The 27,489-nt window shown below is 37.3% G+C and overlaps 1 protein-coding gene and 1 pseudogene across 24 annotated transcripts in view; both read right to left on the minus strand.

Annotated features, from left to right (window-relative positions):
- Nucleotides 1–27,489, minus strand: part of BABAM2 (BRISC and BRCA1 A complex member 2) — a 456,851-nt gene that overhangs the window by 391,127 nt on the left and 38,235 nt on the right. For all 24 annotated transcript variants that reach the window (XR_003721805.2, XR_013402902.1, XR_013402895.1 and 21 more), the window contains one exon: nucleotides 24,236–24,312. Coding sequence is in view for 14 of the 24 variants with exons in the window: in XM_028831823.2 (XP_028687656.1) it covers nucleotides 24,236–24,312 (77 nt within the window). In the remaining 10 variants the exon portion in view is untranslated. The remainder of the gene's footprint in view (nucleotides 1–24,235; nucleotides 24,313–27,489) is intronic.
- Nucleotides 5,210–5,942, minus strand: LOC144333821 (small ubiquitin-related modifier 1-like; annotated as a pseudogene).

Here is a 27,489-nt window from a genome sequence, read left to right on the forward strand (position 1 = left end):
CAGTGCTGCTGCACTCCTACGGTGCAATCTGGCAATGGCCAGCGACCAAATCTTTAAAGCTGTTTTATGGTATTTAACATATGGTCATAAATTGCTCAGTGCTCTAAAGAGGGGCTAAATTTGCCGCCCCTATTGATGAGACATGTTCTTATTTATTTAAATTTAGTGGCAAGCTGGCATTTCTCCAGATGGAGAGATTTAGGCATAAGTACAAAGGAAGAACTAACTAGAAATGAGTTGTAACTTTTCTATACACTGAATGCAACCCCACAAACTCAGGCTTCTGTGTCCAAGTTTGTGCACCGCTATCAAACACAGCTTACCAAATAGAAAGACAATAATATAAAAAGACTCTAATTTCTAAGGGCCAAGAAGGGATGAAACATAAATTTTATTCAGACTGGATAAGAATTTTTTAAAAATCTCCTTCTCTTTCTCCTCAGGCTAGCTCTATTCCCACCGACCTCTCTTACCTGTCTCTTTATTTCCCTCACAAATTAGATGTATCCGGTCTTCATGTGAAATCCCACATCTGCAAAACTCTCTAGAACTTCTTAAATCTTCTGGCATTCACTTTCTTATTTTGCCATATTTTTCATTGTTTATTTTTTAATGGTTTTAATTTTCCATCACTAAAAACATGATCCTACTGAAACATTTTGTTCCCTTCCTTTTATGAGCTAGCCCTGTAGCCAAAAGCAGAAAAAAAAAAAAAAAAGATTTTTTTTTTTTTGAGATCGTTAGTAGTGATATTAATGTGGATGGTATCAAAAGAGAAGTGTGGACTCAGTGCAGTGGTTCATGCCTGTAATCCCAGCACTTTGGGAAGCTGAGGAGGGATGATCACTTGAGCACAGGAATTCGAGACCAGCCAGGGCAACATACAGAGACTCTGTCACTACAAAAAACCCAAAAAGGTCAGGCACGGTGGTTCATGCCTGTAATCCCAGCACTTTGGGAGGCCAAGGCAGGAGGATCACTTGAGCCCAAGAGTCCAAGACCACCCTGGGCAACACAGGTACACCCTGTCTCTAAAAAAAGTAAAAAAATTTGCCAAGCAAGGAGCTCAGGCTACTTGGGAGGCTGGGGTAGGAGGATCTGCTTGAGCCCAGGAGTTCAAGGCTGCAGTAAGCCATTATTGCACCACTGTACTCCAGCCTGGGCAACAGAGCAAGACTCTGTCTCAAAAAATAAAAATAAAAAATTAGCCAGGCATAGTGGCACACACCTGTAGTCCCAGCTACTCAGGAGGATCGCCTGAACTCAGGAGTTTGAGGCTGCAGCGAGCCAAGATTATACCACTGCACTCCAGCCTGAGCGACACAAGACCTTGTTTCAAAAAAAGAGAGAGAGAGAAGTGTGAAGGGTAGAGCCACTACTGGTTTTCTTTTTCATCTGCCAATATAGAACTGGCTAAAGAATCAAAAGTTAATTATCTTGCCTAACTCTGGAATGTGAAGAAAGATTTCAATAAATTGGAGGTTTGACAGCAGCCTGGGAACAGTATTAAAAGAATTATTCTATGAAGAATTACACTGTTTATATCAGACAGAAGTCTTGCTTTTTAATTTCAATACATAATTATTTCCCCTAAAGCAGACCTAGTGAAATGAAGGGAGATCAGTGGTCGGATAATGCTACATAAAGCCTGCCATGCATGCCAAACTGGTCTGGAGTGCCTGTAACATTTGGAGCGCCCATAATACATCCCAAAAGGTCTTATGCCAACTTCTGTCTCAAATATCCTAGAGATAAGAACAGTTCAATGCCCTTAAGGGCCAGAATAATAAAGAAAAAGAGTAATTCAAAACAAACATAAGTACATTGGGGCCTTCTGGATACTTCCATTAAGGACCTAGTTTCCTAAACACCCTTCATTATGAGGCCAGACCAGAATTTTTAAATCTCTGCTTTACCAACTCTGAAAAAGTATGTGTCCTGTCTTTTCTGATATGAAGACAGCATTACCAGTGCCATAAACTTGCAAAAAGGGAATCACTTCTGAAATACAAAGATAATAGAAATGTAAGCATTTCTTGACACTATGTAGCCTCATCAATCCAGCACACAATAATCCCATTAAATGTAAATGGTCTAAACATCCCAATTAACAGGAAAAGACTGCCAGATCTAAAAAGCAAAATCCAATTATATGCTACTCGAAAACAATCTAAATATAAAGACACAAATAGGTTAAAAATAAAACAATGGAAAATTAAATTCCATGTAAAATTAATTTCAAAGCAAACAACATTTCCAAAGACAAAGAGTGTCAATTCAAGAGGACATAACATTCTTAAATGTTTACAAATTTCATAACAGAGCTTCAAAATAAATGAAGCAAAAACTGACAGAACAGTAAGAACATGTAGACAAATCCAAAATTATAGTCTGTGATCTCCACATCCTTCTCCCAATAATTGATAGAAGAATGATGCAGAAACTCAATAAAGATATGGTACCATTTAAACATAAACCCCGGCCGGGCGCGGTGGCTCAAGCCTGTAATCCCAGCACTTTGGGAGGCCGAGACGGGCGGATCACGAGGTCAGGAGTTCGAGACCATCCTGGCTAACACGGTGAAACCCCGTCTCTACTAAAAAATACAAAAAACTAGCCGGGCGAGGTGGCGGGCGCCTGTAGTCCCAGCTACTCGGGAGGCTGAGGCAGGAGAATGGCGTAAAAACCCGGGAGGCAGAGCTTGCAGTGAGCTGAGATCCGGCCACTGCACTCCAGCCTGGGCAACACAGCGAGACTCCGTCTCAAAAAAAAATAAAAATAAAAATAAAAATAAAATAAATAAATAAACATAAACCCATAATTATAGTCAGAGATTTCAGTATCTCTCTTTAAAAAACTACAATAGGGCAAGGGATAAAAGACTACAAATAGAGTACAGTGTATACTGTCTGGTAATGGGTGCACCAAAATCTCACAAATCACCACTAAAGAACTTACTCATGTAAACAAACACCACCTGTTTCCCAATAACCTATGGAAAAATAAAAAATTTTAAAAATTAAAAACTAAAATAACAAAAATAAAATTAGTAACAATATATCACATTTGAACAACTCTATTAATCAACTTGACCTAACTGCTATTATAGAACACTCCACCAAAGAAAAATAGAACACACTCTTTCCAGGTACACTGAACATATACTAAAATAATCTATATCCTGGGCCATAAAACAAATCTCAATACATTTAAAAGGATGTAAGTCATACAAAGTATGTTCTCTGACCACAATAAAATTAAATTCAAATTCAATAAAAGATCCAGAAAATTCTGTAAACCAAATAACATATTTCTAAATAACTCATTGGTCAAAAAAAAAATCTAAGGGAAATTCAGAACATGTGATGAGTGAAAATAAAAACACAACACAGCAAAATTTGTAGGATACAGCTAAAACACTACTTAGCTGGAAATTTATAGCATTAAACACTAATATTAGAAAAAAAGAAAGATCTCAAATCAATGACCATGTTAACAAACTAGAAAAAGAGCAAGTGAAAGTAAAAGAAGAAAGAAATATTTAAAATCTGAACGAAAATCAATAAAATAGAAAACAGAAATACAACAGAGAAGATGGATGAAACCAAAAGCTGGTTCTTTCAGAACATGAATAAATGTTTACCACTTTTTTCTTTACCACTAGCCAGACTGGCAAAGAAAACAGTTGCAGGGGAGGACGAAATGGCCAAGTCAAGAAACACAGAGGTGACATCACTACAAATTTTACACATATTTTTTAAAATAATAAAAAAATACTATGAAAAACTTTATGCCAGTCAATTCAGCAACTTAGATGAAATGGACAAATTCCTTTAAAGACACAAATCAGCAACACTCATTCAAGATGAAGTAGATAATCTGAATAGATCTAAATCTATTAAGCAAATTTAATTTGTACTTTAAAACCTTCCCACAAAGAAAACTCCAGGCCCAGATGGTTTCACTGGCAAATTCTCCCAAACATTTAAGGAAGAAATAATATGAATTCTTCACAAACCTTTGAAAAAAATGAAGAAAAGGGTTCACTTAGCAACTCATTCTATTCTGACGCCAGCTTTACCATGAGAAAAAAAAAAAAAAAAAACAGTAAAAAGCATTCAAATAAAACTACAAACCAGTATCATTCATGAATATAAATGAAAAACTCTAAAAAAATTTAGCAAATTAAATCCAACAATATAGAAAAAGGACACTACATCGTAACAATCAGTTTACCCCAGGAATGCAAGGTAGACTGAATATTCAAAACTCAATGAATGAAAACCACCATATTAATAACATTAAAAAACAAAAACCACATGACCATCTCAATAGATGAAGACAATTATTTGCCAAAAATCTAACATCCATTGTTGATTTTTTTTCTGTTGGAGTCATTTCTGCATGAATAACTTTATTAACTGCTAATGAAAATTAGAACTTTTATGGGTTCTTCTGACAAGATATTTTAAAATCTTAAAATGCCTTTTCTTCACTGAAGCCATCTTTATAGTTAGCTATTGCTCTCATGTTACCTATCATCTTGACTTCAACGAGATATTTTTTGTTCCTAAACCTCAAATTTTAAAAGTTGCTTCAAGTTAAGGAAAGGTCATTTTCCCACAGTTGATTTCTCTGAAAAACATCCATCTCCTGCTGGAAGTCTAGGAGTAAATCTAGAACTTCGGGGCCAACTGGAAATTCATTATGAACACTTGCATTGGTTAATCTTATTTATCTCCACAAGCCAAAAAATGTATAGTCCTGAAAAAGGTGGCCTCTCTGTGCACACGTAACAATTTTTAAAAAGGTGAGGGCGGCCGGGCGCAGTGGCTCACGCCTGTAATCCCAGCACTTTGGGAGGCCGAGGCGGGCGGATCACGAGGTCAGGAGATCGAAACCATCCTGGCTAACACGGTGAAACCCCGTCTCTACTAAAAATACAAAAAACTAGCCGGGCGTGTGGTGGGCGCCTGGAATCCCAGCTGCTCGGGAGGCTGAGGCGGGAGAATGGCGTGAACACAGGAGGCGGAGCTTGCAGTGAGCTGAGATTGCGCCACTGCACTCCAGCCTGGGCGACAGAGCGAGACTCCGTCTCAGGGGAAAAAAAAAAAAAAAAAGGCGAGGGCAACAGGAAGGGGACTGAGGCTTGATCACCAAAAAACAGCACAATGAAAACAAACAATACGGAATAATGAGCACTAGAATTCAAATTACCAGATGTTTTAAAGAGATGGGTGCCAATTTTCAACTCCCTTTTCAACACCACACTACAAAAGGACTATTTTTAAAAATAAAAAAAGGGTTGAGTGAAAATTTAAAAATTAAAAGAATATCTAAACTGTTGAATGACCCTCTGTTTGTTCCTGATAAACTTAAATCACATCTTCTTCCATCCCCAGTTCTTTCAGAGTACGATTATCAGAAATTATCTGACCTTCGAAGAGAAACTTCAGTGAATTCACTGGATGCCCTGTCTTCGACAATATCATTTTTTTTTTCTTGAATTGGAGTCTCGCTGTGTTGCCCAGGCTGCAGCGCAGTGGTGCAATCTCAGCTCACTGCAATCTCCGCCTCCCGGGATCAAGTGATTCTCCTGCCTCAGCCTCCCGAGTAGCTGGGATCACAGGCGCCCACCACCACACCCGGCTAATTTTTTGTATTTTTAGTAGAGACTGGATTTCACCATGTTGGCCAGCCTGCTCTCAAACTCCTGATCTCAGGTGATCCACCTGTCTCGGCCTCCCAAAGTGCTGGGATTACAGGCATGAGCCACCGCGCCCGGGCAACAATATGATTCTTTGAGTCTCTTAAGATGTGCTGTCATTTTCACTGAAGTAAATCTCACCTCTATCCCATCCAGTGACTTTGAGTTCAATGTACTCGCCTTCCTTCTTATCCCCCAAGTCCTAAGTTGAAGGTTCTGGCTGCTGGTCAGACATGGTGACGACAGAGGCTTCCCCTGAGAGTCTTGGCACAGCAGCTAGGGTAGGCAGACCCTAGCTCCTGGTTTTACAAATCTGTCTCCCTTCCCCACAGGACAACACTGTGGCTGACCATTCCTGATTTTAAAAAACTAAACAAAACAAAAAATCCCCAACTAACTAGGTATAAAAGGGGACTTCCTCAGTCTGATAAAGGGCATCTCTGAAAAATATATAGCCAACATTATATTAATACTTAATGGTGAAAGACAGAATTATTTTCCCCTAAAATCTGGAACAAGGTAAGAATATCTACTCAACACTTTTATTTTTTTCTTTTTTGACGTGGAGTCTAGCTCTGTCATTCAGGCTGGAGTGCAGTGGCGCGATTTCAGCTCACTGCAACCTCCATCTCCTTGGCTCAAGCGATTGTCCTGCCTTAGCCTCCCAAGTAGTTGGGATTACAGGCGTGCGCCATCATGCCTGGCCCACCTTGGCCTCCCAAAGTATGGGGATTACAGGCGTGAGCCACCCCGCCTAGACTTAACACTTTTCTAGCCAACAAAATACTGGAGATTCTAGTCAGTGCACTAAGGCAGGGAAGAAAGAAAAGGCATTCAGATTAGACAGGAAGGACTAAAACTGTCATTCACAGATGGCATAATTTTCTGTGCAGGAAATCTTATGGAATCTACAAACTTCTGTAACTCATACCTGAGTTTACCAAGGATCTAACATCAATAGACAAAAAAAAAAAAAAAAAATCAACTGTATCTCTATATACCAGCAATAAACAATCAGAAATTGAGAATTTAAAAAATACAATTTACAATGGCATCAAAATACATTAAATACTTAACAAACAAAAAGAAGTGCAAAACCTGTACATGGAATACTAATAACACAGAAAACCAAAAAATTGACAAGATGATTCCAAATTTGATAGAGAAATGAAAAAAACTAACATTTCCAAACCATTTTGGAAAAAAAAGGAATAAAAATTGGAGGATATATACCACCTGATTTCCAAACTTACTATCAAACTATAGCAATCAAAACTGTGGTTTCAATATAAAGTTAGATACATAGACCTACAGGACCGACTAGAAAGTTCAGAAAAATGCCCACACATATGTGGACAATTAATCTTAGATGAGAGTGCAAGGGCAATTTAAAAGAGAAAGGGCATTCTTTTCAACAAATGATACTAGAATATGTGGATGTCCATACTTTTTAAAAACCTATATCATATACAAAAAATAAACTCAAAATGGATCACAAACCTAAACATAAAACCTAAAGCTATAAAACATTTAAAAGAAAACATAGTACGAAAATCTTTGTGGCATGGAATTAGGCAGTTTCGTTAAGACAATAAAAAGACAAGCCATAGTCGGGAGCAAATATTTGCATATCATACCTCTGATAAAAAAAAAAAACTTGTAACCTAAATATATGAAGAATTCTCAAAACTCAATGATAAGAAAAGAATCCATTTTTCAAAAAGGCAAAAGGTTTGAACATTTTGCTAAAGATAATTTATCACATATAAAGAAATGAAAGGTATAATAGTAGCAGAAAAGGACAGCCAGAGGAGTTGAGTAGGGGAAAAAGAAGTATATAATACTGTTAGGTTCTTACATGATAAATGAAGTATTACAGTATTTTTCATGGTAGACTGTCAAAAGTTAAAGATATATATTCTGAACACTAGAACAGCCATGGGAAAAAAAAATCAAACAATGACGTATAGCTCAGAAGCCAAGAGTAGAGACAAAATAAAATCCTAAAATATTAATTAATCCAAGAGAAGGCAGTAAAAGAAACAAAAAACAGATGACATAACAAATACAAACTAAACAGCAAGATTCAGCCATAGTGGTAATCAGATTAAAGATTAAATTACCTAAACACGCCATTTAAAAGGTAGAGATTCTCAAGCATAAACAAAGAGCAGAAAACAATGAAACGTACAGGAGAATAATAAAGAAAAATCTATGAAATAAAAAGCCGGTTATTTAAAAAAACAATAAAATTATTAATCTTCTAGTTAGATTAATCAAGGAAAGCAGAGAAAAGACACCATGTACCAATGTCAGAAATGAAAGGGGACATGAGTACAGGTCACACAGGTAGTAAAAGAATAAGAAGGAAACAGATGAATAACGATATGCCAATAATTTCAACAACTTGAATGAAATGAACAAATTCCTTAAAATTAAAAGACAAGGTTGTAAAAACTCATTTAAGAATAATTTAAAAACCTGTTAGCCCTATATCTGTTAAAGAAATTGCATTTGTAGTTAAAAACCTTCTCTCTCTCTCTCTCTCTCTCTCTCCTCTCCTTTCCTCTCTCTTCTCTCCTCTCTTTCTCTCTATCTCTTTCACTACAGGTCCAGATGGCTTCATTGGTGAATTCTAACCTTTAAGGAAGAAATAAAATCAATCTTTCACAAACTCAGAAAACAGAGAAGGACTGAATACTTCCCAACTTATTTTATAAACCCAGCATTACTCTGGTGCCAAACCAAGCAAAGAACTGTAAAGAAAAGAAATACAGCATCAAATAAAGATGCAAAGTTCTTTAAAAAGACATGAGTGAATCAACTCCAGTAATACATCAGAAGGATAATACATAATAATCAAGTGGAATTAATCTGCAGAATGCAACACTGGTTCAACATTTGAAAATCAGTTTATCATATTAACAGAATAAAAGAACTAAACCAAGTACACAGAGAAAAAACATTTAACATATATTAATATTCTTTTCATAATAAAAACTCTCAGCAAATTAAAATAGATGGGAACTTCCTCAGATTGATAAAAAGGCACCTAGAACTGACAATTACACTTGATGAAAGACTGACTACCTTCTTAAGGCTGGGAATAGGCAAGAAGGTCTGACTTCACCACTTCTACCTGCCACTGGCTATTAGGTATTGTCTACTGCACTAGATAGTACAATAAAACAAGAATAAGAAATATAAATTATATAGATTGGAAAGGAAGATACAAAACTGTCTTTTTCACAAGCAAATGTGTTGAAGAAAATACCTAAGAAATCAAAAAAATTGTTAGAATTAATAAGTAAATTTAGGGACACAGCAGCATACAAAGTTAAATATACCAAAATCAATTACATTTCAATGAGTTCAGAAAAAGAAAGTTCAAAAAAAAAAAAAAACCACACTACTACAAATCGGCATCAGAAAGTATGATATATTTAGAGGTAAATTTAACAAAATCAGATTAAGATATAGTCATTGAAAACTACAAAATACTGCTCACGGCAATTAAAAATGACCTAAATAAATGGAGATGTTAGCATTTTTATCTCTTGGAAAACTCAATGTTAAGATGTTAATTCTCCACAAACTGATCTACAGATTCCCAGCAGGATTTCTGTAAACAATTACAAGCTGCTTCTAAAACTTCTATGGAAATACAAAGGACTTAGAATATCCAAAACAGCTTTGAAAAAGAAGTTACAGGACTTATACTACCTTATTTAAAGACTTCATATGAAGCTACAGTAGTCAGGATCGTGTTGTATTCGCTTAAGGATAGACATATGAAGGGAATACAACATAAAGTCCAGAAATAGACCCACACTTAAATTGTTAATTAACAAATATATGATCAAAAGTAGATCAAGGCCAGGCACAGTAGCTCATGCCTGTAATCCCAGCACCTTGGGAGGCTGAGTTGGAAAGATCACTTGAGGCCAGGAGTTCAAGACCAGCCTGGGCAACATGGTGAGATCCCATCTCTACAAAAATAAAATAAAAAATAAAAATTGGCCAGGTATGGTAGTATGTGCCTGTAGTCCCAGCTATTTGGGAGGCTGGGGCAGGAGGGGTTGCTTGAGTCCAGGAGGTCAAGGTTGCAGTGAGCTATGATTACTATGATTATACCATATACTACACTACAGGCTTTTTATTACTGGGTAATAAAGTGAGACCCTGTCTTAAAAAGAAAAAAAATAAAAAGCTCAAAATGGATCAACAATACCAATGTTGGCAAGAATACAGAAAAACTAATGGATCAACAATACTAAATGTTGGCAAGAATGTAAAAGAACTAGAACCCCGTATATTGTTATCAGGAATGTAAAATAGCACAACTACTTTGGAAAACAGTTTCGCACTTAAAAGTTAAGCATACACTCAGTTTACAACACAGTAATACTACTCCTAGGTATTTACCCAATAAAAATTAAAACATATCTCCAGAAAAAGACATGCACAAAAATGTAATGGCAAGCTTATTCATAATAGCCAAAAAACAGAAAAAAAATTCCAAATGTCCTTCAATGGATGAATAAATAAAAAACTGTGGTACAGCCATACGATGTAATGCTATACAGCAATAAAGGAACAAAGTACTGATGTAACATGGATGAATCTCAAAAACATAATGCTGAATGAAAGAGGCCATATGCCAAAAACTACATAATATATTATTCCATTTATATAAAATTCTAAACAGGCAAAACTGTTTTAGTTTTAGAGAAATGATAAGGCTCAGGGTTAAGAGGATGGTGGTGGAGGGAACCGACTTGTGTGGGGAAGGAAATGTTCTATACTTTTAGGGAATGGAAATGTTCTTTATCTTGACTGTGATGTGGTTATGTGTTTACAATTGCCAAAACACACAGAAATGTACACTTAAAGTGGGTACATTTTATTATATGTAAATTATACTACCTCAATAAAGTTGATATTAAAGAGTGGGATATAAATTTTGACCTCAGAGTTATTGTGTTGAAAAATAAAATAATGTATATAAATAAGCCTAACCATAAAATAAATGCCCAATAATTTAGTAATCATATCAGTCATTTTTAATAAACTATAATCAGTACCAAATACAGATTATATATAATAGTCAGCTATAATTAAACCGACTTTATAAATTTAAATTAATAATATTAGTTGCTATTCCTAATATATTTCTTCTATCCCATGAATTCCAAGAAAATAAAATATTCTAAAACTCCAAGACAAAGGAATCCTGAATATCTAAGGGGAGAGAACGTCTACTCCAGAAAATTAGCACTCTTTACTTGCCTTTCAATGAGCATTTTGTAGAACATTCACTAAATCAAAGGTGACCTGCCTCCATAATTAGCCTCTAAAAATACCTTAAATGCTAGATAATAACAATCTTTAAGTAAATGAATCTTTTAAAAAGACAAAAATAAAAGTAAAATTATGCCTCTCAGCATGATGCAAAATACTAAGTCCCTAGACAGTGTCCAACTTTTTACTTAGCTCAACTGTTGCAAGTCATAGTAAAAATGGTTAACTCCTACTCTCCCTGCAAGCATTCTTGCAGACTAGAAGGGAACTGGTTTAGGGAGCCTCCTAAATAGAGAGCATTTCCATTAGAGTGGCAGGTTTGTGAGCGCAAATGAAAAACCAAATACATCACAAGACAGGCTATTTTCTTATTTCCTTGGTTTGTCCTGCTAAAGCCAAAACAGTGTGGCAAAAGCAGAAAGGAAGGAAAGGAAGGCAGGGTATTTGGGAAGTATAACGGGCAAATCAGTCTTGCAAAGCAGCTTTCTCACTTGGCTTGTTGTTAGCTGAGCTCCAACTGGGAGGCTGGAATGTCAGACTGTGACTGGCCTTGAATGCCAGGCTGAGAGATTCAGTCCACTAAAATACTGAAGGGGAAGTAGAAGCAGAAAGAGTACTTGGTTAACATTTTCCAAACAGATTATTTTAAATAGTACTAGAAATCTTAAATAAAATAACATTGTCATCCCAACAAAAATGCCAACAGCTATAGTCACAACGGCCAGCTTTTGGACCTAGTGGCCAAGGTTCAAAATGTATGGTACGGGCAAGGTGCAGTGGCTCACGCCTGCAATCCCAACACCTTGGGAGGCCACAGTGGAAGGACAGCTTGAGCCCAGGAATTCAAGATCACCTGGGCAATGAAGTGAAACCGAAACCCGGTCTCTACAAAAAAATGGTGATGCACACCTATAGTCCCAGCTACTTGGGAGGCTGCAGGTGAAGGATCACTTGAGCCAGTGAGGTCAAAGCTGCAGTGAGCTATGATCATGCCACTGCACTCCAGCCTGGGCCACAAAGCAAGACCCTGTCTCAATAAATAAATAAATAAATAAATAAATAAATAAATAAATAAATTTTTTAAGAAAGAATAAGTAAAAGCGTTATCAGATGCCCTGCCAACAATATTTCACTTAGATGGGGTTGGTAGGCAGGCTAGGAAATAATTAAAGGACAGCCTATTACATTAAGAAACCTAGGCTGGGTGCAATGGCTCATGCCTGTAATCCCAGCACTTCAGGAGGCTGAGGCAGGTGGACTGCTTGAGCCCAGAAGTTCAGACCAGCCTGGGTAACGTGGCATACACCCGTCCCTAAAAAAAAAAAAAAAAAAAAAAAAACGCAAAAATTAGCTGGTGTGGTGGTGTGCACCTGTAGTACCAGATATTTGGGAGGCTGAAGCAGAAGGATTGCTTGAGCCAGGGAGGCAGAGGTTGCTGTGAGCCACGATTGTGCCACTGTGCTCCAGCCTGGGTGACAGGGCGAACCCCTGTCTCAAAAAAATAAAAAATAAAAAGCACGGTATGATAACAAAGCAAAGAATGTGCAAAATTCTTATAGATGAGATAAATCAATAAAGTCTCAATATCTGTTTCAGCTGATGCAACAACAAACTTGGCAACACCACTGGGTCCTTCAGGTGCCATCAGTTTGGTTATCAGTTTCTATTTGACAGCCATCCATGCCAAGCCCCACAGTGTCTCTGCATTTTGCTACGTAAGTAATGAGCAGGAGAAAAAGGGCATTCTCAGCTTACTAAGCTAATTAGCTAAAACAAATTAATACGTAACAGATCTGAGACAGGGAAGCATTGTGTTAAAACATACACAAGCATACACACACACAAAAGCAGCAGCCAAACCACTCAAGGAGACATAGATCAAAAATGAAGTTGAATCTCACATAGATTCATAAAAGCAGAAGTTCCACAACACTATGTGCAATGTATCTGTAAAAATCTATGCATCTGTTTGGCCACTATTTAATTAAACGGTACAGTCCATTTAAATAACAGTTCTGAAACTGTTTTCATTTTGTTTTAATCATTCTCAAAAAATATATATTTAAATTTAGTGATATAGTATGGAATCCTTAAAAATGAACAGTAATTTTACACTGCTCCTCTGAGGACATAGAAGATAATGTATTATCCATATCATAACTGATTTTTTTCTGACGTTTTCCTCTGAAAGGAAAAGTATATCAACTTCAAAACTTTTGGATATTTCTTGACAGGACTTCTTCACTCTGTCACAAATGGCTTTGAAATAACCATCATTCCTCTCAGATGATAAACAACTATATTGCTCTTTTTTTTTTTTTTGAGACGGAGCCTTGCACTGTCACCTGGGCTGGTTTGTGCAGTGCTGCGATCTCGGCTAGCTGCAACTGCAACCTCCACCACCCGGGTTCAAGTGATTCTCCTGACTCAGCCTCCTGAGGAGCCACGACTACAGGCACCTGCCACCACACCCAGCTAATCTTTTGTATTTTTAGTAGAGACAGGGTTTCACTATGTTGGCCAGGCAACTCCTGACCTCGTGATCTGCCCACCTCGGACTCCCCAAGTGCTGGGATTACAGGCGTGAGCCACCATGCCTGGCTGCTCTATTGTTAAAGACAAAAAAAAAAAAAAAGTCTACATTTTCATTTGGAAATTCTTTAGAAATAATTCCTGAAACAGGGCAATAGATACCTTTCTGAGTATCTGCCAGCCTATGCTTATCTTATCTTGTGTTAAAACTGGCCTCTAGTAATCAGGTTGATAATACATGACCCAGAAATCCTGGCCACATAACTTGACCACGAGTGGTCAATTGGCCCAAGCTGCCAATCAGATCCTCTCTCCCAGGAATTTAAACTCAATGACAACCTCTCTGGTGGCCTTGAATTGAGTCCTCATGTAGGGACTCAAGAATCATTTCTACCCAATGTGGAGAGAAACAGAAGTCAGGGGTTGGTCAGGGTGGAGGGGCGGTTAGAATACAGTGATAACGGAATATGTTGCAGGAGAAAAACACAAACATAGACACAGATGCTGCCTGGCTACTATGTCTACCAGCCTTCCAGTTCCCGGTTCTAGTCCCTGAGAACCTGGCTGTCCTTTCTGCCCTTGGGCATCATAGGCTTTACTTGATTCCTTACAAAGACAAATAAATTCTTCAATTTATGTTAGTTCCAATGGGTTTCTTATAACGAAACAGCCCCTGATTAAAATAAATTGTTTAAACCACAGATAATTTCAAATTTAAAACCAATGTTAGCAAACTACCAATGTTGGCAAACTGCTTGATTCACTAGCCACAGACTTGCTCAATGTAACTTACAATATTTCAATAATCTCTCTTCAAAGTTGCATAAACAGCGTTATTCAAAGAACTGGCAGAATTAAGTTCTGTCACTTCCTATCAAACCTCATCGTTGTCAGATCCAAGGAATGAATATGGCTCATTCTTTCCACAAACATTTATTAAACCTCTCGAAATGCCAGATACTCAACTAGAGATTGGAAATAAAATATGAGCAAGCAGTCTCACTCTTTGCCCTGTTTAAATAGGGTACACAAAAACACAAATGCAATAATTTCTTCTAGAGTTAAATGCTACAGAGCATGACTAGGATGGCTATTTTTACAAATAGGTGTTTATATGACACTCATGGCTCTTTTATGTGAATAGCTGCTATAACTGGAAAATGTTCAACCACTTCAGTTGCACCATCCTAGACCTTAACATGTATTTCATTCAAATCAATGTTGATCACTGAAGATTCACATTTCCAATATCGTTTAAGTAAGTATGAGTTGTGTCTTCTGCCACGGTGAGATTCAAGGACTTCTCTTTACTTAAGATATCCTTTGACATTTTTCAATAGAATATTATACAAATTGGCAACTCTTTTACTGGCCAACAATTGTCTCTTCACAGTAAAAGACCTGAGGAAACACTAACATCATTCCTAATGTACTATAATCTTCTGATCTTTCTTATTTAACTTTGAATGGGGATAATTCCGTAAGAATCAATTAGTGAGAAATATGCCCTCTCTCGTCTCTCATTCTCATTCTCATTAACTGCACAGTTTCCTTTATTTACAATGAAACAGATTTATAGAAGTACTATTTTCTAATACACAAAATATTTTGAAATATAAGTTTTAGTTACATGCTATTTTCATTAATCTGATGGCAGAGGGCAGAGTAAAACATATAAAGATAAAATTGATTCGGACTCCAAATCTGCAAAGTACTGTACATTATTCCTGTTTTCTGAATTGTTAAGAGCAATGTTCCAATTACAAATTCCTTGTATAATAAATAACTTCTAAAGATCAAATTTCTGTTGGCAAAAGGCTGATACAAGTAACAGAATGCCACATTCTTTATAACACATACTTCAACCAACGAAAATCTGAACACTAAAGATTCATTAATTTACGCATGCATTCATTCAATTTCATCGACAAATATTTAATTGAATATCTTTACTGTGCTAGGGACTGAAGATTTAATAAACACAACAGTCTCCATCTCTAACTTTACTGAGCTTAAAGTTATGAAATAAAATTACTGTAAATTCTAGTAAATTACTGAATACTTTGATTCAGCGTTGGTTAGAACTATAGTTTAAACCGGTCAAGCGTAGTGGCTCACACCTGTAATCCCAGCACTTTGGGAGGCCGAGGTGGGCAGATCTCAAGAAATCAAGACCACCCTGGCCAACATGGTGAAACCCTGTCTCTACTAAAAATACAAAAATTAGCTGGGCATGGTGGCGAGCACCTGTAGTCCCAGCTACTTGGGAGGCTGAGGCAGGAGAATCACTTGAACCCAGGAGGCCGAGGTTGTAGTGAGCCGAGATCGCTCCATTGCACTCTAGCCTGGTGATAGAGCAAGACTTGGGTCTCAAAATAAATAAATAAATAAATAAATAAATAAATAAAGTTTAAACCACACACCACAAGTTTTTAATGAGATTTAATGAGAAACTTTAGATTTTAAAAATTGTTTATATAAAAATTTTATGACTGCAAAGCACTGAGTTAGCCATTACCCTTTGCTTGGAAAGAAAAAGGAGAAGGTTAGAGAATATTTATCTATTATCTACCATAGAATATAATTTAAATCTATACTTACTCATTTTCCTCTTACAATATAATTAGGTTTCCTTAGAGGTCTGTTTCTTTAAAAAGGCAAAGAGCTGGCCAAGCACGGTGGCTCACATCTATAATCCCAGCACTTTGGGAGGCTGAGGCGGGTGGATCACAAGATCAGGAGTTCGAGAGCAGCCTGGCCAATACACTGAAACCCCATTTCTACTAAAAATACAAAAATTAGCTGGGTGTGGTGGCACGTGCCTGTAGTCCCAGCTACTTGGGAGGCTGAGGCAGAAGAATCGCTTGAACCCAGGAGGCGGAAGTTGCAGTGAGCTGACACCGTGCCACTGCACTCCAGCCTGGGGGACAGGGCGAGACTCTGTCTCAAAAAAGAAAAACAAAACAGGGCGGGCAAAGAGTTTTTCTGTTTGCTGTGATAGTTATCTTCCAAGAGTTTGTAAAACTATATAACCTTTCAATTGTGCTTGTGATAGAAAACTGCATTTGTTAAAATGTGTGTTGCTGAGAATTGTGTTTGTTCATCTAAAGATTAATACTATGTTGGTTGTAGGAGGCTGAATTCTATCACAAATATTGTGGTAATTAAACAGTATGACCTTACTGATCTTGTATACAATAGATTTAAGGTTACTAAAATTAATGGAAAGCCCAGAAATAAATACATGCTTCTATAGCCAACTGATTTTTGACAAAGGTGCCAAGAACACACATTGGAGAAAGGACAGTCTCTTCAATAAATGGTGTTGGGAAAACTGCATATCCACATGAAAAGAAGTAACACTAGCCCTTACCTTTCATCATATACAAAAATCAACTCAAAAAGGATTAAAGAGTTAAATGTAAGATCAGAAACTGTGAAACTACTAGAAGAAAACATAGGAGAAATGCCTTGTCACATTGGTCTCAGTAAGAATTTTTTGGATAAGCTCTCAAAAACACAGAAAACAAAAGCAAAAATATATAGATTACATCAAACTAAAAAGCTTCTGCACATCAAAGGAAACAATCAACAGACTGAAGAGACAATCTATGGAATGGGAGAAAATATTTGCAAATTATACATCTAACAAGAGGTTAATAAGCAGAATATATAAAGAATTCAAGCCACTCAATAGAAAAAGAAAGTAATTCAATTAAAAATGGGCATTTTTCAAAAGACATACAAATGGCCAACCAGTATATGAAAAAATGTTCAACATCGCTAATTATCAGGGAACTGCAAATCAAAACCACAATGAGCTATCATCTCACTCCAGTTATACAATGGCTACAGTCAGCTCTCTATCCATGGGTTCCACATCCATGCATTCAACAACCAGTTGATCAAAAATATTCAAAAAACAGGCTGGGTACAGTGGCTCAGGCCTGCAATCTCAGCACTTTGGGAGGCCAAAGAAGGCAGATCACTTGAGGTCAGGAGTTTGAGACCAGCCTGGCCAACATAGTGAAACCCTGTCTCTAAAAATAAAAATTCAAAAAACAAACTGCATCTGAACTGAACATTTACAGACTTTTGTCATTATTCCCTGAACAATACCATATCACAGCCAGCTACACAGAATTTACATTGCATTAGGCATTATAAGGAATCTAAAGATGATTTAAAGTACAAACATAAGGCAAAGATATTCTGGGTTTGGTTCCAGACCAACGCGATAAAGCAAGTATCACAATAAAGCAAAGTCCATATAAACTTTGTGGTTTCCCAGTGCATGTAAGAGTTATGTTTACTATACTGTAGTCTATTAAGTGTATAATAGCATTATGTCTAAAATAAAATGATAATACCTGATTTTAAAATACTGTATTGCGGCCAGGCATGGTGGCTCACTCCTGTAATCTCAGCACTTTCAGAGGCCAAGGTCGGTGGATCACCTGAGGTTGGGAGTTCAAGACCATCCTGGCTAATATGGTGAAGCCACGTCTCTACTAAAAATATAAAAATTAACAGGATCATGGTAGTGAGCACCAGTAATCCCAGCTACTCGGGAGGCTGAGGCAGGAGAATCGCCTGAACCTGGGAGGCAGAGGTTGCAGTGAGCTGAGAGCACACCACTGCACTCCAACCTGGGAGACAAAGCGAGACCCTGTCTCAAAACAAAAATACAAAAAAAAATAAAAATAAAAATAAAAATAAAATACTGAATTGATTAAAAATGCTAACAATGATCTCAGCCTTCAGCAAGTCACAGTCTCTTTGCTACTGCAGGGTCCTGCCTCGATGCTGATGGCTCCTGACTGATTAGCATGGTAGTTGCTGAAGGGTGGCATGGCTATGGCAATTTCTTAAAATAAGACAACAATGAAGTCGGCCACGTTAATCGACTTTTCCCTTAGGAAAAATTTCTCTACAGCAAAAGACACCGTCTGATAGAATTGTACTCATAGTAGAACTTCTTTCAAAATTGGAGTCAATCCTCTCAAACCTTGGCGAAGCTTTATCAACTAAGTTTATGAAATATTCTAAAGCCTTTGTTGTCATTTCAACAATGTTCACAGCATCTTAACCAGAAGTAGATTCCATCTCAAGAAACCACTTTCTTTGCTCATCTGTAAGAAGCAACCTTCTTCATCTGTACAAGTTTTATCATGGTATTGTAGCAGTTCAGTCACATTCTCAGGATCCACTTCTAATTCTAGTTCTCTTGCTATTTCCAACACATCTCAAGTGATGAGGTGCACTGTCAAAGAGCAATAATATTTTCAAAGGAATCATTTTCTCTGAGCAGTAGTTCTCAACAGTGGCTTTCAGTAAACCACGCTGTAAACAGATGATTGTTATTCTACTGTAGAACACAGGCAGAGTTAGATTTAGCATAATTCTTATGGGCCTTAGGATTTTCAAAATGATAAATGATCCTTGGCTTCAAACTAGTCACTAGCTGCCTTTGTCCCTAACCAGAAAGTCAGCCCATCCTTTGACGCCAGGCATTGCCTTCTAACTATGACAGTTCTAGATGGCATCTTCTTCCAACATAAGGCTGTTCCATCTACACTGAAAATCTGTTGCTAGGTGTAGCCCTTCATCAATGATATCTTAGCTACATCTGGATTACTTACTGCATCTTCTACATGAGCACTTGTTGCTTCGCCTTGCACTTCTGTGTGATAGAAATGGCCTCTCTTCTTAAATCTCATGAACCAACCTCTGCTAGCTTCAAATTTTCTTCTGCAGCTTCTTCACTTCTCTCAATCTTCTTAGAATTGATGAGAATTAGGACTTGTTCTTGATTAGGCTTTGGCTTAAGGGAATTTTGTGGCTGGTTTGATCTTTCATTCAAACACGAAAACTTTCTCCATATCAGCAATAATTTTTTCACTTTCTTATAATTCATGTGTTCACTAGAGTAGCACTTCTAATTTCCTTCAAGAAATTTTTCTTTGCATTCACAACATGGTTAACTGTTTGGCCAAGGGGCCTAGTTTTCAGCCTGTCTCAGCTTTCAACATGCCTTCCTCACTAAATTTCGTCATTTCCAGCTTTTGATGTAAAGTGAGAGGTGTGGGACTCTTCACTTGAACACTCAGAGGACATTGCAAGGTTACTAACTGGCCTAATTTCAATACTGCTGTGTCTCAGGGAATAAGAAGGCCCAAGGAGAGGGAGAAAGGAAAAAGGTCAATCACTACAGCAATCAGAACATACACATTTATTGATTAAATTCACTGTCTTATATGGGTATGTATGGTTTATGGCATCTCAACACAAAAATAGTAACATTCAAGATTACTAGTCACAGATCACCAAAACAGAATAATAATGAAAAAGTATGTGGAAATACTTCATGATTTAAAAAGCAAACATTTTTAAGTTTAAAAAAATAATAATTAAAGAAGTTTGAAATGGTACAAAAATCACCAAAACATGACACAAAGGCATGAAATAAGCCTATGCTTTGGGGAAATGGCTCTGATAAACTTGCTCAACACAAGATTGCCACAAACCATCAATCAATTTATAAAAAAAAAAAAAAAACCACATAACATCCTTGTTGAAGCACAATAAAATGAGGTATGCCTGTACACAGAAAGATGGGCATAGGATATATGTGAATACTATGCCCTTTTACATCAGGGACTTGCACAGGAGGTCTTGGAACCAATCCCTCATGGTTACTGAGGGATGATTGTATTATTAAAAGGAAAAGATCTGAGCATGGTGATGTGTGCCTGTAGTCTCTGCTACTTAGCAGGCTGACGGAGGAAGAACACTTGAGCCCAGGAGTTCAAGTCTAGCCTGGGCAACATAGCAAGACTCTGTCTCAAAAAAAACAAACAAACAAAAAAACAAAAAAACAAAAAAAAAACCGGCCAGGTGCAGTGGCTCACACCTGTAATCCCAGCACTTTGGGAGGCTGAAGCGGGCAGATGACAAGGTCAAGAGATCAAGACCATCCTGGTCAACATGGTGAAACCCTGTCCCTAATAAAAATACAAAAATTATCCAGGCATAGTGGTGGGCATTTGTAGTCCCAGCTACTCCAGAGGCTGAGGTAGAAGAATTGCTTGAACCCAGGAGGTGGAGGTTGCAGTAAGCCAAGATCGCATGTGTGTGTATATATGTGTATGTTATATATATACACATATATATGTGTGTTTTTTTAAAAAAACTCATCTTTCTAATTCTACGAACTTTTATAAATATTGTTTCCATGGTCAATTACCTTTGCCTTTTATTTGGCTGTGAGCTGCTTAACACTAGAATCTTGACTTGTTTTAGCATAAGAATCGCCATTGTACAATGCTCACTTATTATTTATTTATTATAGAACATACTGTGGGCTAAACTAAGTCCCCAATGTATAATGACAATATTCAACAACAGTTTGCTAGAACATAATTATATTATATGATGAGTGACAGACCTAATACACTAATCACAAATGTTATTAAAGGCTTCCCATGAAGAGCTTATAGTAATGAGAGGACATAGGGTATCAGCAAATGCTTCCCAACATAAACCCATACTACTAGAAAGATGCCTGTGAAGTCACATTATTTTTGTCTCAAGACCGTGGACTGACCACATACACTTATTTCTTCTCTAAGACCCACCCTCCAATCCCATTAAATGATAGTTAATACAGAAAGATAAAATCCCAAACAACAGGAAGATGAAGAGGAAGGGAAGAGAGTAATCAGTAAATGAGAAAGTTTAGCAAATTGCTAGAGATAGAATGCAGATGGAAGTGTAGTACTTGACAAGATAGGGCAGAGGAAAGCTTTGGCCTGTAATAATGTGAGGAAGACGAGGAAGGAAGTCATTTGTCTTAATTAAACCCATAAAAGTTGGTAGTTATCCCATGTTAAGGGGAGGCAAGAGTGAGACACACGGCTAAGAACAGGGAGAGTAAGCAAAAGCTCCTCACGGAATAGTCTATCTACCCACCCCCCGGAAATGACAGGGTGACCAGGTATGTATCCCCAGGTATTCACTGAAGAAACAGAACAAACTATGTGAGGAGAGCTAGAACAGTTGACTCACATCTGGCCCATCATTCATCCACACATTCCATAAGCCTTGCTCACCTACTCAGAAGTCCCATTCAGTATTTTATTGTCTATCTTAAACATAAATGAATACCTTTTATTTGAAGAAAACCTATAGAATAAAAGAGGGAAAAATATGATAAACAAAAATATAATCCCTAGGAAAAATTAAAATAGTTCAGATAACAGAAGAAAACTTTTTTAAAAAAAATCTCCAAATTTTATTTTTTGAAGGATTTTAAAGGACCTATATTCATAAAATAAGAAGATGCTGAGAATGAGAAACAGTGCAAGAAAGAGTTCTTAGAAATTAAGATACCTAATTGTGACTGTAGTAATAAAACATTATCAGATGGGCTAAAGGAAAGGCAGAAGGGTAGAGAGAGGAACAGAATCTGAGCAAGTTATTTGAGAATGAGGTTCCAGCAAGATAAGCAGATAACCTGTTTATCAAGAAAATCATCTACAAAACATAGAATCTATGATACATAGATTCTACAAAACAAGGTCAAATTCAAAATAATAATAAAGGCAAATCTCACAGTGATAATCATGCAGGAACAGGCCTCCAGAGCAATCATTCAAGCAATTTATAGACAAGGCACAGAAGACAACTACAGATTTAGAACGGACAGTAAGTTATCAATCTTGAAAATGCAAAAGGAAAATAACTGAAGACAAAAGCTGGGAGTTGAAGGAAGAGGAACTGAAGGAAGGGCAGGGGCTAATATATTCATCTTATAAAATGCAGAGGCAAAAGACACAGTATCTATGATTAATGTAAAACTAAAGAGTATACTACCCTAAATGTTCACCATTCTTGCATAGAGATTGCCCTTAAGTAATAACAAAGCTAACTGTGTACCACGTACTTACTAAGAATTCTTAGGGGCTATTCATTAACTGTGTAATATAACGTGTAAAGTGATCCATTAAAAAAAGTAAGTAAAAATTTTTAAGCTACAGGGTAACCAACACAGGAACCAATAATGGTGATATAATTACATTAAGAAAGAAAAGAAAAAATAGTTAAGGGGTATAGGAAAAATAGGCTGATGCTTCATGTATCAGCACAGGAAGTCAAAAAATAACAATGTCTAAAACTGATAAGGCAAGAAATAGAGGCAAAAGTATATTGTTTAAAGATATGGAGATCATCCCCGAGAGCTAAACTGAAAATTTTTAGAATCTGCAAGTGATTCTCTCAGGAAACTGGACTGGGAGAGAAGACTACTGGTTTCATGTATCAAAAAATTCCAGTACTTTTACATTTTTAACTACATGAATTATTTACTTTGATCATTTCTTTTAAATTTAGTTAATAATTTTTTCAAAAAAAAAAGTAGCAATCAAATCTGTCCTACTACTTCAGACAGGTAAAATTATTTTATATTTTAATGGTTTCCAGAAAATGGTCTAGTAATGCAAGGCTGACAAGTCAGCATGTCCAACATTTCTCATTTAATGTGGCATTTGATAAATTAGTATCAAGTGATCCTACAGAATACAGTACTAAGAATACAAAATACTACACAGAGTTGTGGCCCCTCCTGGCATGTAATGGTAAAACACACTGGTCCACAGGCCAAAAAGCAGTTTATCCATCTATCCCATGTTTAATATCCATGTTCTCTACTTTTCTTTTTAAGAATAGGAGAACTTTAATAGGCTGTTCACCACAAGTGTAGGTTCAAGAGAGAAAATTCCTGGTGAGATTACCAACACTAACCAACCAAAGCCACAAGTATTGTAATAGTGACAGAGAAAAGCTGATACAGCCTAGACGGCTGCTGAAGCTAGTGGGCTAAGTCCAATGACAGATCTTCCATACTATCCATCCAAGATAAAAAAACTTGTGGTCCAGGAACTCAAGCCAGCCCACAGACACGTTAGGTTTAGCCTGCATAATATTGGCCCACACCATGTTTTTAATTTTGAAAAAGTAGCCACATCTAAAACTGACAGAATTCACATAAAAGTTCAGACATCCACCTTCTCGCAATAAATCAGTAGAGGCACTCCCCTTAAGTGACAGGGTGTCCCAATTTGCCACACCTAGCCTGTTTCCCTTACTATGTTACCAATCTAACCCTCGTAGACCATTTGTATCTCTGATCCTTGCTTTAAAGGAGATAACATGTTGATATGCCTAAGCCACGCCAAGAGTTTTTGAGGCAGGACTCTTACACTTCGGTAACAACAGGAGATAGATCAGTGACAAGTCGTGGCACAGCAGTTCTAGAGGGGGGTTAGCGGCAGTGATGGACAGCAGCCACTCCTACCTAAAAACTGTTTCTAAATGGCCAGGTATTCTAAAGCAGTGGACTTTTTATTGAGTATTACATAAAAGCCACCTATAAAGAAAAAAAACACATAAAAATTACTGGGCACGCCTAAAAATTAGGAATTTCTGTGCATGCCTATTTAACTACAACTTATTCCCTGCCAACTGCCTTACTTTTAATCAAACTAGAATTGAATGACAGATAAAAAAAGTGGTAAATGCTAGTGATCAATATCTTAGGGGATAACAACTAACAGCCGGAAATGAAAACTAAAGCACAAAGTCCAATAGCTGACACTGTAACCTACATTTTGAGTAAAATAGTCATCGTTTACTTACATTTTAATGTCTCTCCAGCATATGGTATGTGCAGTTTAAATCGGTCACAATTGGGCCCAGGAGTCAATGATGTGCAGCTTTAAAAAATGCAGAAACAAAAGAAAGAAAAGATTTTTTAAAAACAAACTTTAAAAACCCACATATTTATGATACTAAACAAAAAGGGATCTTTATACAGAACAGATTAAAACACTGGCTTACAGAACAAAATAAAAGCCTTTAATAGTCACGGAAGCCAAGACACGAAGACTCGTCCTAAAACAAATAATTCATTTATTTCACAATAAAACTTACATGTGTTCTAACGACAAACATCAACAGTGTGCTTCAACTACTTCTCTCAAAGAGGCATATCTCGACTTTTAAAATTAGGTATATTATCCAAAACACATGTCTATTCTTATGCCAAGAACTGTAAAATAAGAATAGTTTTATGATCATATTTTAAATATGGACTCTTAGCTTTCATTCTGTTACTACAAAAAAGAGCCCACTTTTGGCCTTTTTCTGGTACCAGATGGTTTTCTTTCCTTCCACAAAGGTACAGTGCTTCCTTTAGATTTGGCACACCATAACTTTCATCTGCAGGAAAGCACAATGCGCACTCAATTTCAAGTAAAATGCAAATTTTAAAGGTGGGGGGTAGTCACCCGGGTCTCAACAGTTTGGTATTTTCTTTTTGTTTTGTTTTTCAAGACAAGGTCTCGCTCTGTAGCCCAGGCTGGAGTGCAGTGATGCAATCTCTGCTCACTGCAGCCTCAATCTCCCAGGCTCAAGCAATCCTCCCACTTCAACTTCCCAAGCAGCTGAGACCACAGGTGCACAACACCACACCTGGCTTTCTTTTTTTTTTAAAGAGAGGCAGTCTCACTATGTTACCCAGGGTGGTCTCAAACTCCTGGGCTCAAGTGGTCCTCCTCCCATCTAGCCTTCCAAAGTGTCAGGATCGTAGGTGTGAGTCACTGAACCTGGCCTAGTTTTTTTTAATCTATTATTTCACAAAGTTATACAATGTTTCTTGCTCTTCACAGATTTGTTGCACAAAATAATTTATTATCTTAGAAGTCATAAGTTCAACTGCATAACAGCTGCATAGGCTTCATAAGTTAATAAAATATTAATATGAAGTCAATTGAGAAAGTAATATGTCTTCATTTTGTTTTAAAAAGATGAGATTTTTAATGTATAAACGAAAGCAAGGAGGCTAATTTTCTTTCGTAATTCCAAAACTGGCTGTGAAGCAATTCTAAAAAAGAACCTATAGAAGTAATTTAACGGATGGATGCATAGTTAAAATAAATGTACAACTTCCCTACATGGCAACTTGGGCAAGAGTCATTTAAAAATAAATCCAAAAAATTTTGACTTTAAGTAATTCAGACCCCACATTAGAGGTTTACTATTACTTTTTCCCAAAACGATTTGAATGTGAAAGGGAAAAGAACTAGACAGTGGCTAGGCACGGTGGCTCACACCTGCAATCCCAGCACTTTGGGAGGCCAAGGCAGGCAAATCACTTGAGGTCAGGAGTTCAAGACCAGCCTGGCCAACATGGTGAAACCCCATCTTTACTAAAAATTCAAAAATTAGGCCAGGGGCGGTGGCTCACACCTGTAATCCCAGCCCTTTGGGAGGCTGAGGCGGACGGATCACAAGGTCAAGAGACACGTATAAAGACCATCCTGACCAACATGGTGAAACCAGGTCTCTACTAAAAATACAAAAATTAGCTGGGCATGGTGGCAAGCGCCTGTAGTCCCAGCTACTCACTTGGGAGGCTAAAGCAGGCGAATCGCTTGAACCCAGGAGGCGGAGGTTGCAGTGAGCCAAGATCCCACCACTGCACTTTAGCCTGGGCACAGAGCAAAACTCCATCTCAGAAAAAAATTAGCCAGGCATGGTGGCATACACCTGTAATCCCAGCTACTTGGAAGGCTGAGGCAGGAGAATCGCTTGAACCTGGGAGGTGGAGGCTGCAGTGAGCCAAGATTGCACCACTGTGCTCCAGCCTGGATGACAGAGTAAGACACTGTCTCAAAAAAGAAAAAAAGGAAAAAAAAAAAAAAAAAAACCAGAAACATAACAAGAATATGTTTAACATAAATCACTAAGTTGACTCTTCCTCATTATCTTCAGGGGTCAATAAAAATACCAGCTTACAAACTAAACAACAAAGCTATACCAGCAACTGAATGGTAACCTATTTTTATATTTCACAGGTTTTTTTTTTTTTTTTTTTTTGAGATGGAGTCTCGCTCTGTCGCCCAGGCTGGAGTGCAATGGCCGGATCTCAGCTCACTGCAAGCTTCGCCTCCCAGGTTTACGCCATTCTCCTGCCTCAGCCTCCCGAGTAGCTGGCACTACAGGCGCCCACCACCTCGCCCAGCTAGTTTTTTTTTTTTCTTTTGTATTTTTTAGTAGAGACGGGGTTTCACCATGTTAGCCAGGATGGTCTCAATCTCCTGACCTCACGATCCGCCCGTCTCAGCCTCCCAAAGTGCTGGGATTACAGGCTTGAGCCACCGCGCCCAGCCTGTATTTCACAGGTTTTAAGAATACTTTCTCATTTTCCTTTCAATATAAAAAAATTCCTCAGAGTACATTTTATGGGCATCATATTTCCCTTTTAGTATAATCTTTTCTACCCCACAACACAGTAGTTATTTTAAAAGACTATAGAAAACACATAAATTATAACATTATAAAATGTAATCTAATGATGGTAATGAGCCTCATGTCATTCTGAGCACGCTGCTATGAACCCTATAAGCAACACTAAGATTTTTCCTTTTCTATTGCATTCAACTGCAATGCTTTAAATTTATGAAAAACACCATTCACAATCAAGGATCTTTTTGGGGCTTGGGGATCAAATTATCTAACTACATAGCTTAAAGACTGAAGTTATTAGTAGTACAGGAAATCCTCAGGATTAATCTGATTCCAGTTTGTTTGAATAACTCACTCCTTCTTCAATGAGAAATTGTTTTTTTCCCGAATGGTTACACTCATTGTTGGGCCACACTTTTTATTATATACTTTAACCAGGACTGGTTAAGTGATTTTGTGCCCTGCCATGTCACCTTCCTCCCTTACTACATCAACAGCTGGTTCCAGCAACCTCAGTGTATTAAAAGGTACGTTTCTAAGGGGGATAGGAAAAGATTTGCTAAAGGATACAAAATTACAGCAAGATAAGAGGAATACGTTCTAATGTACTACACCACTGTAGATGACTAGAGTTAACAATAATA

This window comes from Macaca mulatta, chromosome 13, assembly GCF_049350105.2.
Source record: "Macaca mulatta isolate MMU2019108-1 chromosome 13, T2T-MMU8v2.0, whole genome shotgun sequence".
Taxonomy (NCBI): domain Eukaryota; kingdom Metazoa; phylum Chordata; class Mammalia; order Primates; family Cercopithecidae; genus Macaca; species Macaca mulatta.